This window comes from Polypterus senegalus, chromosome 6 (assembly GCF_016835505.1).
Source record: "Polypterus senegalus isolate Bchr_013 chromosome 6, ASM1683550v1, whole genome shotgun sequence".
Classification (NCBI taxonomy): domain Eukaryota; kingdom Metazoa; phylum Chordata; class Cladistia; order Polypteriformes; family Polypteridae; genus Polypterus; species Polypterus senegalus.
The window spans coordinates 55,468,872-55,486,973 of record NC_053159.1 but is presented as its reverse complement, the minus strand read 5'-3'; the positions used below and the strand labels follow the sequence as shown (position 1 = coordinate 55,486,973).

Here is an 18,102-nt window from a genome sequence, read left to right as displayed (position 1 = left end):
ATACAAATCTACATATATATCTACATATATATATATATTAGGTGGGACTCGATTAAAAAATTAATCCAATTAATTAGAGGCTGTGTAAGAATTAATCTTGATTAATCGTATGTAATCAAGACACGTAAATTTGCCCCAAATCGCAAATTTTTTTTTATTTAAAACGGTTTTAGTGGGCTTACAGAATCAAATAATAGACATGGACATGAATATTGTAAACTGAAGCTGTTTTAATTTCTGAAAAAAAAGCTTTTAAACTGCATTTGAATTCAAAACAGAAACAAAAATATCATCCCTGGTTAAAATTGGGCAGACTTAAAAATAAAGTGGTAGTTTAAGTACTTTAAGTACATTTTCAGAATAGTATTGTCTTTAAATAATAATAACCAAAATTTCAACATAAAGTGCAGTTTTCTTCTTAAAAAATAAGTCAGAAACATAAAAGGTAATTTGACCAGCTTACTCTTTAAACTCTGAGTAACATTAGCCAAAATTATTTTGTACATTAGGCTAAAACAGTGTGATCATTGAACATTTTGTAATTAGATGTATTTAGAATTACTAACGGTCACGGAAGTCCAATGATCCCCAGTAAGAGCCACAAAGTCCGCTTTCTGTAATGCATCTAATTTTGCTTGCTTTTCAGTGTGCACAAAACCATGCTTTTATCAAGGCTTCGCCGGTAGTCGAAATGATCAGTCGTAGGAACGCTTTATTCCGACTCTAACATTTTTGTAGCTGTGATGTGTGCATCAGTGTAATGGATGTACCAGGAAATCATGCATTGACAAAAGTTCCCGCTTGCTTGGAATTGAAAGTGTGATTAAATGCGTTATTTTTAACGCTATGGAGTACATGCATCGAAGCTTCTCAGCTGTGCTTGTGCTAAGAAAGGGAAAATTTTAAAAATACGTAACATGATTCTGCGTTAACCTAATATTTTTTCATACGTCCCAAACCAAGGAGATGCTAAGGTAAAATGAATCAGATAGCGCGACATAGTCAGTACACCCTCTCGGGAATCGAACCTCGAATGTCGGCGTTAGAGGCTTAAGACTCTACAATTGCGCCACAGCGTGTGGCTTGTCTATGCTAAAGTATGTATTGTAGATCATTTATATATATACCCGTGTACCGCAGTGGAGAAGTAGAAGTTATGAAAAAGAAAAGGGAACATTTTAAAAATAACGTAACATGATTGTCAATATACAGTAATTGTTTTGTGAGTGTTATTGAATGTTGCTGTCATCAAGGATTTGATTATCATTATTTCTTTCAATCAGGCTCGTATTTGTAGGATGTGTTCAAGTTACATTCCGTGTTTGTCAATCGTTGTAAAGATAAGAGGTTTCATTCATCGATTAGTTCCTTACTGCATCAATAAACAGCTCGCCTTCTTCTTTATCTGAGATGTGACAAACTGCATGCACGGGTTTTTTTTACACTGTCTTCCTTTAGCAGGACATTCACTTTTTCCACCGTGTGCTTTGTTTCCGCAGTAGCTGCACTTATGAATATGATTGTATGTATAAGACGCTTCATATTTTTTTGCTGCCTTCTCAATTGTGTAATTCGGTTTTTGTTCAGCACTCTTTGGAACTGTTGCTTTTTGTCTGCGCATTGCGTCAGTTCACGTCAGCCGCTTGGTGTTCTTGCATCGAAGGTTCCCAGCTGTACTGGTGCCATCTCGTGTAATGTCAGCTAAGACCCGGCACTTAAAAGTTTCTCTCGCAGTTTCAATGAGTTTGTGCCAAACACCACCCTGACCATCTCATCTTCCTCTGCATAAGCACAGTCCTTCACCCGTGAACATTTACCGGTAGTGTTTGTACTGATGGACGGCCTTATATGGGCAGGCACTAAATTACAAACGCTAGTGGCAGCCTGTCTATGAACTTAATTTAATATAAACTTACGGTTCACGCCGTGCTTTGTTTCCGCATATGCATCATTTGCTTCATAATGTTTTTCTGCCTTCTCAATTGTGAAATGCCGTTTTGTGCTTGGAGTTCTTCCTTGTTCTCTACGTACTTACGTAGGAGGCGGATGATGTCACACTAAACTCCCCCACGCCATCTCCAACTCAAGACTCCATTACATTATATGGGGAAAAATAGCTTCCAGTTATGACCCTTATGCGTAGAATTTCGAAATGAAACCTGCCCAACTTTTGTAAGTAAGCTGTAAGGAATAAGCCTGCCAAATTTCAGCCTTCTACCTACACGGCAAGTTGGAGAATTAGTGATGAGTCAGTGAGTGAGTGAGTGAGGGCTTTGCCTTTTATTAGTATAGATATATGTTTATGTGTGTGTGTGTAAATATATATATATTACATATATATATATGACAGCAACACTCATCACTCAAAACAGTGACAAAATAATTACATTGACAATCATGTTACGTTATTTTCAAAATGTTTCCTTTTCTTTTTCATTGCTTCTTTAACACACTACTTCTCCGCTGCGAAGCGCGGGTATTTTGCTAGTATATATATATTTTTTTTTACATAAAATTATGTCACATTAAAATAACTAATATTTAGTTTTAATTCTTCAAAGTAAAGAAATATATATACATATATCAGGGAACAAAACTGCAGTATAGAATGAGACAAGGGTACTGACCAGGTGCACTAAGTATCATTTCATTCTGCATTTAATGTATGGTGTTGTATTAACTGCGCTGCATTAACTGCCAGCTTTATACGACTGTCACTACTCTGCAATTAAGATTTTTATTGTACATTGTAAATATGATAATGAATTTTAGCTCGTACAAAGAACTCACCTGTCTCCATGGCAAATTTCCTGCCGCTTTCTCCCATCCAAAGAAACCCATGCTGTATTTCGAGAATCTGGAGAAAGCATGATCTATATAATAAAAAATAAAAATGGCAGTAGTCAGACAATCTAGATAGTCACTTTATGCAGATCAGCTTTCGTATTACCCCATTGTGCCAGTGGATTCCTAGTTTATCATAAGTTATAACAAGTCTAATGGATGAATAGAATGAAACAAAAACAGTGTTGGATGATAAAAATGAACATATAATCAGGTCAGGACAGGTTGGGGAGCATGCACTGGTACAGCTGTTGTCGCAAACACCACATGATGTGACAGCTTGGGGTCTTGGTTGGCAACCGCCCAAGCAGACACATGGTTCAGTACCAACCTCCGCAAAGGACCATCTATCTGCCTCAGCCAGCTGTTACGTGGGTATCCCCTTGGCCTGGTCCAGCCACTCTGGTCCTTAACAATGAGGATCCTGTGAGCTGGATCAACCCTGAGGAATCATGCCACATGACCATGGTGCTGTAACTGACACTCCCTCACAATGCTGGTAATGTGCCTCATTTAGGACTTCGTGAGCAACCACTCATTCGACACAAAGTCAAACCAGTGGTACCCAAGGATTCTCTGAAGAGACACAGTACAGAAGGACTACAGTTTTTGTCGCAGGTCGCTGGATAGCATCCATGTTTTGCAACCATATAGCAAGACAGAAAGCACCAGGACTATAAAAACTTGGACCTTTGTACTTTTGCATAGATATAGGGAGCATTATACAGTACTTTACAATGAACCCATGACCCCCCAGTGCTTTCCCAATCCGACTACGGACTTCATAGGAAGAGACACCAGAGACATGAATGTCACTGCCAAGTTAAGTAAACCTTTCGACATGGTCGACATTCTCTCTGCAGACTGACACACTGCTGATGGATATGCCAAAGAAGTCATTAAAGACCTGGAGCCTCATGTATAAACAGTGCGTATGCACAAAAATGTTGCGCACAAACATTTCCACGCTCAAAACACGATGTATAAAACCTAAACTTGGCGTAAAGCCACACACATTTTCATGGTAGATCCAACCCTGGCATATGCAAGTTCTCCGCTCGGTTTTGCAAACTGGCAGCACCCAGCATCAAAGCAGTGCTACTGTTCCTGTGTGGTAACCCTTTCTTTTTAAGATCCACATCTCTGACGCAGCTTTATCATATACACTGAAACTAAATGCATATTGTTTATTAGTTTAAGGCATCTGATTGTAATTAATCTGTAACAATATAATGGTCCAGGGAATAGCCAAAGCATTCTAAATACCATAGCTGCTTTAGCATTGTTACTCTCACTGCACCATCTTTTTCTTCTTTCAGCTGCTCCTGTTAGGGGTTTCCACAGTGGATCATCTTTTTCCATATTACTCTCACTGCACCACTTGGAATATTTATATCACTGTATCCGAGTGGGGGATCACAGCTCAGCAGCTGATCGGAAAGAGAATTATCAAGATACAGCATCAAGCACACGCTGCCTCAGCCATACTGCCTATTTAACAGCTCTAATACGGCAAACGCTTCAGAGCCTTTCCTCTCGGTTCAGAAACAGTTTCATCCCAAGAACTATAAACGCACTCAATCAGTCCATCAAGTGCTCCTTTTAGAACTGTTTGTACTTATTAGTACAATCACCTCACTATAAACGATACAGTTATAATATTGCACAACCTGAGCCACTTTATAAAGCGTGTATTTACATATGATGACGATATCATTTTTAAGATGAAATGCAGCAAAATATGTTTATTATGTTATACAGATAAAACTTTAACTTCATTTAAATAAACTATATTGTTAATAATTAAACATGTGAGGACACAGTGCCATAGCGCTAGTGAGGAGCTGGCGCTCCATTCTTGGATTGTTCCTACCTTGCGCTGTATTCTTCTAAACATGTACTACGAAGATATTTCGAAGTTCCTTAAAAGTTTTGAAGAATTAGTGGTCAAAGCTTACAGATGGCTTCACGTCTATTAGAGAGCTGATTGTGTGGTGATTGGGTATTTGGAGAAAGAAAAAAAAAGGACAGGAATTGAAGGTTAGTACGTATGAAAGAGACAGTACTGCTGCAATAAATTATTTCATTGAAGTTTGCACATGGCAAAGCAAGCATCTTGCGTGAGGCAGGAACAATCACTGCGCCACCATGTTCCCATGTTTAATAACATGCTTTAACTCCTATCATCATGAAAATGATATCACGTATACATCTCAGTATTTTAATTATTCAGAGAGCTGTAATATTACGAACGTAATGGATTCTGTGTCCTGTTGGAGGAAGAGAAAGCCTGGAAGCATGTAGTGATTCACAAACATAGAGCACATAGAAGATCAAATACAAAACAAAGCATTTAGCGTGCTACTTTAGTTACAATGGGATTTGAGAAACTAGTAAATTAAACGATTTTAAGATGAAATTTATGATGTTGTACTTTAATGAGAAAATGATTAAAGTGGAAATTTTGAGATTAAAGATGACATTTCGTGCTTTTTTCCCCACTGTGCGCCTATTTTTTTTTCTCTGTACCCTAATAAGATTACATATGACACTCAGACGGTGGGTTACGACTTGCCTTTTCACAGCGACTTTGATATTTGACTTTTTTATTTCGGGCATTGTGCGACTTTGTGACCTTGAGCTTTCAAGTTTCTCCGAAACTCTATGTCACTCGATCAATTTCCTTTTGTTGTTTATACCACTTTTTAAACCAACAAATAGTATGTTTTTCCTTGCCTACACTTGGTATTCGTTGACATTTTTCTATTTTCCTCCATGCTTTTGCCATTGTCTTTTCACAGAAGGCTGAGCTTAAGGGCTATTTATATTAATTTGTACATTCAAAGAGGCGTAATTCTGGGAGGAGTTGGGGCAGGACAGAAGGCGCGTGCACACGTGTTACTTTTCATGCTGTCGTGATTTATGTAGTGAAAGAACATGGAATTTGGCATTCACACAGATTTATGCATCTGGATTTTTTTGTGCATACCAACATTTCCGCTTTTGTGCTTACTCCATGTTATAGTGTGAAAACTACACACGGCGTTATGCATGAAGCCTCTGGATCTTTGTTTTTATGCAGAACACTTGCAAGCCCAGACACCTCGCTCAGTTTATTGAGAGCCCCGATCAGAGCTTCCATTGACTCCACGAATATCATAGCATCGTCAGCAAAGTCAAGATCTGTGAATCTTTCTTCACCAACAGATGCCCCACAACAGCTTGACCCCACAACCTTGCCCAACACCCAGTCCATGGAAGCACTGAACAGAGTAGGATCAAGAGCACACCCCTAATCAACCGCAGAATTAACTGGAAAAAACGTAGGGGTTCTGCCTCCACTCTGCATAGCACCCACAGTAGCAGTGTAAGGGCTGGCCATGATATCCAGCAACCCTGAGGGGATCCCGCGAATTTTCAGGATGTCCCACTGGGCAGCACTATCAACTGAATCGAACGATGTATGAAAATTTGCAAACAAACTCTGCCAATATTCACGTTTGCGCTCTATGAGAACCCTCAGTGCCAGGATGTGGTCAACGGTAGACTTCTTAGGCATAAAACCAACTGCTCCAGTCGCTGATAGGTGATCAAGTGATCACCGATTCTATTATGTGTGACAAAACCACTAGGGGGTATGCCAGCCACTCACACACAGACAGACGCAGGAGGCACACTTATAAAAGCACAAGGTGTGATCCCCCTTCCCTTTCAAGATGGGGATAACAATTCCCATTTTACAGACCAGTTGGGATTACACTGGTCTCCCAAATGGAAACAAAGATTGCTTGCAATACCAGGAGGACAGCATTACCACCAGCCAGGAGAAGTTGACCCTGGATACCACAGATACCTGCAGCCTTCCCTACCCTTAGCTGGTTCACCACCTGTGCAATCTCAGTGAGAATGGGTGGTTCACAGCAATTGGAGGATCAGCCTCAAGAACCGTGGACTAAAGAGATTTTCAATGTCCTAGCCGGACAATCACCTTTAAACAGCTGCTCAAAGTAGCCAGCCCAGCGGGTCACAACTACAATGCTATCCATAAGGACTGTTCCATCAGCCGCCATGAAGGTGACAGATTCGGATGTGCGTAATGTTTCGATTCTTCTGTAAGCAGGATATGGTTCATTAGACCATAGATGTGTGTCACTTGCTCACGGATTCCTCTAACAAATGCCTCCTTATTTGCCCTTGCAGCGGTCCTTCTCAGTTCGCGGCACAGACCGGAGTTGCCATTAAGCCATGCACTGCGACTCCTCCCGATGATATCCAAAGTGCCGTGTGAGATGAAACACATCCTTCTGGGAACATTGGTAAGACCAACATAATCCTCTGCAAACTTCAGGGTCTTGTCACGGAAGGTCTCCCAAATCACATTTGGATATACAGTAGAACCCAAGTCTGTACGTTCCTCACACACATTGCTTGCAAACTAGTCAGAAACAGCCAGGTCCAGCCTCATTTTCCTAATAGGTGGTAAGTATACTGGACCAAAGGTGGATTTTCAGAATAGCAGAAAAAAGTCTGTGGTCACACTACATAATCTGGGCACTTCTGTAGACTCTGCAGTTTTGTAAGAGCCACCAGCATCTTACCCTGAGGGTGTGATCGACCTCCTTCATTGTACCAGCAGCATTGGAGTACCAAGTGCAACGATTTGACTCAAGGTGTTGGAGCCAATCCTTAGCTCCTGACCTTTTGCAAAATCAAGGAACATGGAGCCAATGAATATATGAAGAAATAATAAAAAAAAAGATACCTTATTTCCTATTAGGGCAAAGATGATATTGCTTTCAACGTTGATGCAAATTGAAAAATGTAGGAAATTATGAAAACTAAAGTAGAAGTAAAACTAATACTGTTCTGTGGCAATCAGATCATTATTTTTCTAACATCTGTGTTGAAACACCACAACAAAAAAATTGTATAAAACTGTATTAAACATTTTTCTCGTGACACAATTTTGCCTACTTTGTGTCTTCAAGACTGGGCGGCATGGTAGCGCTGCTGCCTCACAGTAAGGAGACCTGAATTTGCTTCCCAGGTCCTCCCTGCGTGGAGTTTGCATATTCTCCCCGTGTCTGTGTGGGTTTCCTCCGGGTGGTCCGGTTTCCTCCCACAGTCCAAAGACATGCAAGTTAGGTGCATTGGCGATCCTAAATTTTCCCTAAGTGTGTGCTTGGTGTATGGGTGTGGATGTGTGTGCCCTATGGTGGGCTGGCACCCTGCCCAGGGATTTGTTCCTGCCTTGCACCCTGTGCTGGCTTGGATTGGTTCCAGCAGACCCCCCGTGACCCTGTGTTAGGATATAGAGGGTAGGAGAATGACTGACTGACTAACTTAATTCAGTTGGAATCACCGTTAATTTTACTGAATCAGCTCGCAAAATAGGAATTATCTTTGATTCTAGCATGTGATTTAAAGCGCACATTACAAAGTTGTCTAAATCAGGTTTCTTCCATCTTATAAATGAAATTAAGGTATTTTCTAAATAAGCAGGATTCTGAGAAATTAATTCATGCATTTATTTCTAGTAGGATTGACTACTGCAATGCAGTGTTCACTGAATGTTCAAACATTTTTATACAGTTTCCAGTTAATCTAAAATGCTACTGCAAGAATTAGTACAAGAACAAGAAAATACAAACACACAACTCCAGTTCTTAAATCCTTACACTGGCTCCTGGTGAAATTTAGGCCAGATTTCAAAATCTTCCTTTTAAACATATAAAGCCTTAAATGACCAAGGTCCGGCTTACTTGTCTGAACTTATCATGACTTACAAACCAGAGCGCACATTAAGATCTCAAGATGCCGGTCTGCTTTCCCTTTGCGTCAGTTTCAGCATGCTCAATAAACAACTAGCCTTGGTTAATGACCTAGTGCAAGTGTCTCATTTTATAATAAATTGTTGTATATTCCACAGAAATACTATCTTAACACTGCTGCATTAACATTATAAAGATGAAGGCTTAATCCAGAGTTCAACAAATGCATGTCATGCTTAATTTTGATCCTTTTGTGCATAATAGTAGCAAAACTGAATTGAAACTAACTGCTTACAGATGCATGTAACAATTATATTGCAACAGTCAAAAAGCATGCAGTAGAAAAAGGTTGGAAGAATCACGTTACACCCATAAACTTGGCATCCATAAGTTAGGGGTCATTTCTGTATGTGGATAATGTGGCTGGTTAGTAATGTGAAGTTTGCCATTTCATGACTAGCTCGTGGCAGGTATTGATGAGCTTCAAACATGACAGGAGAGAAATTGTCAGCAGCAACAAATACAGTATATCAATTAGATAAAGAATATTTATTTTACTTAAAAATTTGCATGAGGCAATACTGTTATTCAGTAATGAATAACTTTTATAGTAAGCAAACAATGGTTACAATTGGTGCAATAATGTATACTTGCAGTCTATCATTGGTTACAGGTTAATTTGTTCAGGTATTTTGGCTATGCATATTCTTGAAAATGAAAGAGAGTAAATGTGTTGGCTGTAATTTATAATTATACATCTCAGAGATGAACAATAGAAGGGAATGCACCTGAGCTAAATTTCAATTGCAATAAAAAAGGGTCTGAATACTTCTGCCAGTGTGATATTTCAGTTTTCAGGTCAGTTATTTTTACTAAATTTTCAAACATTCCTAAAATCCTGTTTTTGATTTCACTCTGTACTGTTTGATGAAGGAAAAAAGTAATTAAAATGATTTAAGCATAAGGCTGCAACAAAACACAATGTGAAAAAAGCGAAGGGGTCTAAATATTTTCTTAAGGCATCATAAATATACCTTCTAAATTCTAATAAAACATGGAAAGGGCCCGTTGTGAAGCTGTAGATCTGCTTTTCTCCTATAAAAGGCTGATTTTATCATATCTCACACCATAGTAGCTCTCAAATGGAATTATTTTTCTATTAATAAACATTTTATTTTGACAAATAAAAAGGGGGACAATGGGTGTTGCTTTTAGTCCAAGCACTGCAAATACAGTCCCTATCAAAAGTTTAAGACCACTTGAAAAATGGCAAAAAAATCATATTTGGCATGGTTGGATCTTAACAAGGTTCCAAGTAGAGCTTCAACATGCAACAAGAAGAAATGGGAGTGAGACAAAACATGTTTTGAGCATTAAATTAATTGAAAATAATGATTAAATTGAAACAGGCTGTTTTACAGCTGATCAAGATTTTAGGACCACATGCCTTTAAAAGGCCAAATCTGTGCAAAGATGTGGATTCATTGTCATTTTCTGTCAGGTAGTCACACGTTCTGATGGCAAAGGCAAAAAAACTCTCCCTTTTTGAACGTGGTTGTTGAACTGCATAAGCAGGGTCTCTCACAGCGCACCATCGCTGCTGAGGTGGGACGCAGTAAGATAGTCATTTGGAATTTCTTAAATGATCCTGAGGGTTATGGAACAAAAAAGTCAAGTGGAAGACCCAAAAAAATTTCACCAGCACTGAGCCGGAGGATCCAATTGGCTGTCCGTCAAGACACTGGACGATCCTCGACCCAAATTAAGGCCGTTACTGGTGCTGACTGCAACCCCATAACCATCAGACGGCATCTGAGACTGAAGGGCTTCAAAAACAAAAAATGTCTTCAAAGACCTCGTCTCCTTGAATGCCACAGAACTGCTCGTTTGAACTTTGCAAGAGAGCACCAAACATGGGACATTCAAAGGTGGAAGAAAGTTTTATTCTCTGATGAGAAAAAATTTAACCTTGATGGTCCTGATGGTTTCCAACGTTATTGGCATGACAAGCAGATCCCACCTGAGATGTTTTCTACGTGCCACAGTGGAGGGGGCACCATAATGGTCTGGGGTGCTTTTTCCTTCAGTGGAACAATGGAGCTTCAGGAAGTACAGGGGCGTCAAACGGCCGCTGGCTATGTCCAGATGTTGCAGAGAGCATTCCTCATGACTGAGGGCCCTAGTCTGTGTGGTAACGACTGGGTTTTTCAACAGGACAACGCTACAGTACACAATGCCCGCAGGACAAGGGACTTCTTCTAGGAGAATAACATCACTCTTTTGACCCATCCTGCTTGTTCCCCTGATCTAAATCCAATTGAAAACCTTTGGGGATGGAAGGCAAGGGAAGTTTACAAAAATGGACAACAGTTCCAGACAGTAGATGCCCTTCGTGCGGCTGTCTTCACCACTTGGAGAAATGTTCCCACTCACCTCATGGAAACGCTTGCATCAAGCATGCCGCAACGAATTTTTGAAGTGATCAACAATAACGGTGGAGCTACTCAGTACTGAGTTCATGTTTGGAAGTTTGATTTCTGTTTTGGTGGGGTTTACAGGTTTTTTTGGAGGCATGTGGTCCTACACTTTTGATCAGCTGTAAAACAGCCTGTTTCAGTTTAATCGTTGTTTTCATTAAACTGCATGCTCAAAAAATGTTTTGTCTCACTCCCATTTCTTCTTGTTGCATGTTGAAGCTCTACTTGGAACCTTGTTAGGATCCAACCATGCAAAATATGATTTTTTGCCATTTTTCAAGTGGTCTTAAACTTTTGATTAGGACTGTATCTATGTAAGTGGCTTGGAAGAACAACTATTTTTTTGGACTGCAATCCTTTTATTAAAAGTATTCTGTTCGGAGGTATGTATATAGCTAATGGTTTTCTAGCAAGGTACTACAGAATCTCTAACTTTCTTTAATCATGTATCTAAATTCTTGTAACAAAAATATTAAGTTTGCTCAGGATTATATTACAACAGTTCGCTTTTCAGATATCTTTAGTGAGTACGTAACAGCGGCCTACTTTTTTCTTTGTACAGAAAACCTACAGAAGTAATATTCTCTTGCAAGCGACTAGCTTTCATCCTAGATCTGTGATGAATAATCTTACCATCTCCCAGTTTATTTTGTATTAGAACTATTTGTTCTGACTGATCTGAATATATAAGACAAGCTAACATTTTGGCCATGAGCAGATTTATTGCCACAGGTTACAATAAAAGAAGCGGGAAAATGTCTATAAAAGGGTATTATTTGCAGATGATGAAGCCTTGCTTGACTTGAGTAAAAATCTTAAACCAAATAAATGGATACGTAGAGTTGTCTTAGTTTTCAAAAACCTAGTGTCATTTTATTATAACTCAACCCTATTTTTTGATGATCTCCCTCTTTTTACCATAGGACTTCCTGTAATTGTCCATTTTTCCAAGCTGGAATAAACTGATGTGAGGCTCTCTTATTAGCGTGTGACTGCAACAGAGGTTAAAGCAATCTCTTTACTCCAGAGGGCAACTGTCCTGGACTGAAAGGGTGGAATACTCATCTGTCTTGGAATGTGGATACAGTTGCCATTAGTTTAATTTTATTGGGGGACAGCAAGGTCACGAGCAAGAGATAGACACAGACGGATTACCAGCTGGCCTAGAAGGTGTATCTTTGCTAGCATCTGAGGATACAATGTGTGAAACCCTTGCGAGAGAAACTGCAGTACCACCCACAACTAGAAAGTGGGACCAAAGGTGAACAAGGAGTTGGCCTGTACAAAGAAAAGAAAATGTGAGGAGAACCCTTCCAGGCATGTGAAGAAAGCCGCAGATCATTAGTACAAATTACTTTGATTTTGAGAACTATTAATTGTAATTTAATACATATGATAAAATCAGCTAAATCATTATGAAATTGGTCTAAATATATTTTTCACAAATCCAGTAAGGAGGTCAAACAGCATTTGACTGGGATTCAAGCTGTGTCTCTCTCTCTCACACATGATCTGTGTGTGTGTTTTTGGGTAGGTGATCAGGCTAACTGCTGTGACCAAATGAATGCCACTTGCAGACATTAGAAACTTCATAACAAGCCAGAAAATGTATCTATCTTAAGCTGAAGAAATGAAAAATCAGAATTCATAAATTTTGTTCCATTCCTGTAAAAGAGGAAGTTCTATCTAAGCCAAGAGATGGAATAGATAGGTTACATGCCTTTTTCGACAGGAGAGAAAAGTTAAGCTAAGCTTTCATAATTTTTCATTTTGTGTTGCTTGTTAGTGTCCATATAAATCAATATATTTGCAAATATCCATCTTCTACTGTAGTATCCTTATGCTATAAATAAATTGTATTATTTTGTTTATTTCAACAGGCATGTCTGGGTTATTTGTGAAAGTAAGTCACATGCTTTACCAAGGACTGAGAACTACTGTTTTACAAAAGTATAACCCTACTGTAAACAATAATTCAAGAAAGGAAAATAAGATGTGTATTGTATAACAAGAAAAAAAAAACAACAATGGAAATTGATGTGAGACTTCAATGTCATAATTCACTAATCTAAAATTAAATTTAATTACAAACTGCTCACCTTAAGCTCCACCCCAGCTGGTACTACAATTGGACGGAAGGAGAGAGAATGTGGGCAAACAGGAGTAATCATAATGGATGGAACATTGGGATGAATCATTGATGCCCCAGCTGCCACAGCATAGGCTGTACTCCCGGTTGGGGTTGAAACGATAACACCTGCAGATTTAAGAACACCAAACAAAGTTTTAATCAAGTACATGACAAATAAAACAGAATTACTTTTATAGAATCATCAGAAGAACTCAATGTGGTTAAAACATTCCACTTAACTACCAAATCCTACCTATTCCACGGACATCTATAAAAAGACTGTCCTTACGAGTAATCTGAATTTTAAGTCAAATATATATTCTTACCTTCAGTGAGGATTTTTTGGGGGCATCCCTGCCTGGAAAAGGTCTGGAGGTGGGTCCATGGTGCCAAATGCTTTAACTATTCATTTGTGTTATCAACATGAAATTTAGAGTTGACAGGTCTGAGAACACCTCCGAAGTGAGAAAAAAAACTGACCTGGCATTGGTTAAATCTGAAATACTGTATACTGTATTTTTTAACAAAAATTCAGAAAAATCAGTATCCAACTATGTTTTTTTGTAATGTTTAAAGGAATGTTTACATTTGACATAAACACAAATTCCATCACATTTGAGAAGTTATATGTCAAGTTTTAGTGACAAAAGGACCATCTTTTCTTTATTTATTGAATAATAAAGCTTTATTATGGTGTTCTCCCCTCAGGTGGAAATTGGTTAAAAATACCCTCAGGGTATAAGTGGTTTAAACCTATTCCACTACCCGACAACTGTCTCCAAACTTAAATGCTTATCCCAGTTTATCTCTTTTAGAAATTGCCATGTCTGCTCAAAACATGCTCTAGTAAAGTTGAACTTAACAGTTTTAGCTTTTTCATTTGCACTCTGCCAAAACATAAATGTATTATAATATGGTCACCACACCCTAATGGTTCAGTTACCTCTACCCCCTGAATTGGAACCTGGTCATTAAAAGATACTCAACCTAGCTAGACATGTTTCTTGAAGTTCCAACATATTGCGATTGTCATAAAAACTCCTGCCCTTGTACTCTTGTATTTGTAAGGTTAGCCCAGATAATTTATGCATAATTAAAATTCCTATAACTATAATATCCCTCTCAAAACTTGCCTTTTTAATACTATGTGGGAGCCAACCCGGACACATACAGGCAGATACCGATGGTTCAAGCACCAACACATGCTTATTCATCTTTGCAATATTTACGATGTCCAAAACACACAACCCAGTGTCCCTGCACCAGTCACCTGTAGTCAGGGCCTTTTCCAAATGCCTGTTTTCTCCTGTCCACCTACACTCCTCTCCTCCAGGCTTTGTCCTCTTCCACCAGACTCCAGCTATTGAATGGAGGGAGGCGGCCCCTTTTATCTTTACCCGGACGTGCTCCAAGTGCATCCCAATGAACTTGTGACGGCACTCCCTGGTGTGGCGGAAGTGCCGGTTGTGCACCTGGAAGCACTCCGGGACTTCCGGGTGTGGCGGAAGTGTTGGGGACCAGGGCTCTCCAGGCATTTGGGCGCCCCCTGGTGGTGACCACGGGCCCCTATTGGGTTGAGCTTCCATGCTCCTCTCCCATGGTCCTCATAGGCACCAGGGTGGTCGCCCCCTTGTCGTCCAGAGGAGGCATAATCCCTCTTTTGGTCCTTCCAGGCATCCCGGCTGGGTACCACCCCCAGGTGCTCGCCACAATTATTACAAAGATACAAACTGAAACTATAGGGTGTTCTAATTATGCAATTGTCATTATGCTATAACTTATTAAATTTGTTACATAGAAAATCACCCGAGAAATCACGGAGCATCGAGAAGTGTGCGAACTGACGACATGAAGAATTGTCTTTGCGCAGAACTGGAATCGTCCCCGCATAGATCAAAGTCATCCAGACGATCTGGATCTGCACTAACCCTGTACTGTTTGCATTGGAGGGTCTAAATTTAAATTCAAATAAATTCTGTTTATGACATGCAGACATAGATAAACTGCCGAACTATGGCCAGTTCACAAAGAAGAGAGGAAAATGAAAAGTCCAGTAGCAGCAGCATCTCTGGTTGGGTCTATGGTCAGTTATCTATACTAATAAAAGGCAAAGCCCTCACTGACTCAATTACTCACTCACTCATCACTAATTCTCCTACTTCCCGTGTAGGTAGAAGGCTGAAATTTGGCAGGCTCATTCCTTACAGCTTACTTACAAAAGTTGGGCAGGTTTCATTTCGAAATTCTATGCGTAATGGTCATAACTGGAACCTATTTTTCTCCATATACTGTAATGGACGTTAGCCCGATGGCTGTGGGGTGAGGAGCTGCGTGTGACATCATCACGCCTCCCACGTAATCAAGTGAACTGACTGTGACCGCAGTACCTAGAAAAGAAGGATGAGCCCCCAAAGAGTGCTGAAGAAAAACACCGAATACTTTTTTCGCGAAATACAAGTTTAATGAGAAGACACAAGGTATAAACAAGACTTTGGATCACTTTGTAACGGAGTTAAACTTGCTGTAGCGAGAAACTTTTAAGTGCCAGGTCTTAGCTAACATTAAATAACACCGTGGACATCGCAAGATCGCACTAGATAGCACAGGCACAGCTCAGAAGCTTCGATGCATGTACTCCGAGCGGCTCACGTGAACTGACTATGAGTGCAGTGCGCAGAGAAAGCAAGACCTCTGAAGAGAGCGGAGAGTTTTGCTCACGTGAACGTGTCTGCAAAAAGTGGCATTTCCTTCACTACAAAAATACTACAAAAGTCGGGCAGCCGGCACGCAAGCACGCCTGCATAGCTGTGCCGGCCTTTGAGTCGCTGACTGTGCTTCTGCCTTAAGTGAAAGTAAACACTTTTAATTTTTTTCCCCCAGACAACTGTAAACACAGGATCCCATTTCTTGACCGCAGGAAACTAATATTAAGGCCCTTCGTACTTTCTTTTACACGTATACGATTATGAGGTCGTCAGGTCGGATTATGAAGACACGCACAGGAGTGGGGGACCGACAGTGCCATTCCGGAGAAGTAAATGGCGGGGCAGTCTCTCCAGTCTACACAAGACCCACCGCGACGCTCATATCGTCAGCGAAGACCTCTCTCTACACTATGTTAAAGAAAAAGGCAAGTTTCCTTTCTTTACACCTTTTTTCCTTTTATCCCCAACCAAAGCCTTTCTCTCTTAACACTGCAGAGCACAAAAAAATGATTTTCTTTTAATTGCTGATAATGGATGTTCACATAGAAAATGCAATTTCTATACCACAGCCATCGTATAGCGCCATTCAAAAGGGATCAACTACTAAGAGATGATCCATATACATTTTAGCTGCTGTTAGTACTACTTACCTGTTATGTTATACCGGCTTTAAAATGTAGCTTACCCAAAACCACTCCACTAGTTAATGTTTTACTGTTTAATAACTTATAGACTACATTTTATTTTTTTCCCTTGCACTCAGTGAGCAATTCAATGGCTGATCAGTTATATATATATATATATTATATATATATATATATATATATATATATATATATATATATATATATATATATATATATATATATATATATATATATATATATATATACATACACAGTGGTGTGAAAAACTATTTGCCCCCTTCCTGATTTCTTATTCTTTTGCATGTTTGTCACACAAAATGTTTCTGATCATCAAACACATTTAACCATTAGTCAAATATAACACAAGTAAACACAAAATGCAGTTTTTAAATGATGGTTTTTATTATTTAGGGTAGAAAAAAACTCCAAACCTACATGACCCTGTGTGAAAAAGTAATTGCCCCCTTGTTAAAAAATAACCTAACTGTGGTGTATCACACCTGAGTTCAATTTCCGTAGCCACCCCAGGCCTGATTACTGCCACACCTGTTTCAATCAAGAAATCACTTAAATAGGAGCTGCCTGACACAGAGAAGTAGACCAAAAGCACCTCAAAAGCTAGACATCATGCCAAGATCCAAAGAAATTCAGGAACAAATGAGAACAGAAGTAATTGAGATCTATCAGTCTGGTAAAGGTTATAAAGCCATTTCTAAAGCTTTGGGACTCCAGCGAACCACAGTGAGAGCCATTATCCACAAATGGCAAAAACATGGAACAGTGGTGAACCTTCCCAGGAGGCCGGCCGACCAAAATTACCCCAAGGCGCAGAGGCGACTCATCCGAGAGGTCACAAAGACCCCAGGACAACGTCTAAAGAACTGCAGGCCTCACTTGCCTCAGTTAAGGTCAGTGTTCACAACTCCACCATAAGAGAGAGACTGGGCAAAGACGGCCTGCATGGCAGATTTCCAAGACGCAAACCACTGTTAAGCAAAAAGAACATTAGGGCTCGTCTCAATTTTGCTAAGAAACATCTCAATGATTGCCAAGACTTTTGGGAAAATACCTTGTGGACTGATGAGACAAAAGTTGAACTTTTTGGAAAGCAAATGTCCAGTTACATCTGGCGTTAAAGGAACACAGCATTTCAGAAAAAGAACATCATACCAACAGTAAAATATGGTGGTGGTAGTGTGATGGTCTGGGGTTGTTTTGCTGCTTCAGGACCTGGAAGGCTTGCTGTGATAGATGGAACCATGAATTCTACTGAGAACAACAATTCTGCAAAGATGAGTGGGCCAAAATTCCTCCATAGCGCTGTAAAAGACTCATTGCAAGTTATCGCAAAAGCTTGATTGCAGTTACAGCTTTTTATTTTAAGGGTGGCCCAACCAGTTATTAGGTTCAGGGGGCAATTACTTTTTCACACAGGGCCATGTAGGTTTGGATTTTTTCTCCTAAATAATAAAACCATCATTTAAAAACTGCATTTTATGTTTACTTGTGTTATATTTGACTAATGGT

At 39.6% G+C, this 18,102-nt stretch overlaps 1 protein-coding gene across 3 annotated transcripts in view; it reads right to left on the bottom strand.

The window, feature by feature from the left end:
* Positions 1 to 18,102, bottom strand: part of nadka (NAD kinase a) — a 213,157-nt gene that overhangs the window by 16,311 nt on the left and 178,744 nt on the right. For all 3 annotated transcript variants that reach the window (XM_039756026.1, XM_039756025.1, XM_039756027.1), the window contains 2 exons: positions 13,192 to 13,349; positions 2,791 to 2,873 (listed from right to left, as the gene is read on the bottom strand). In XM_039756026.1, coding sequence (XP_039611960.1) covers positions 2,791 to 2,873; positions 13,192 to 13,349 — 241 coding nt within the window. The remainder of the gene's footprint in view (positions 1 to 2,790; positions 2,874 to 13,191; positions 13,350 to 18,102) is intronic.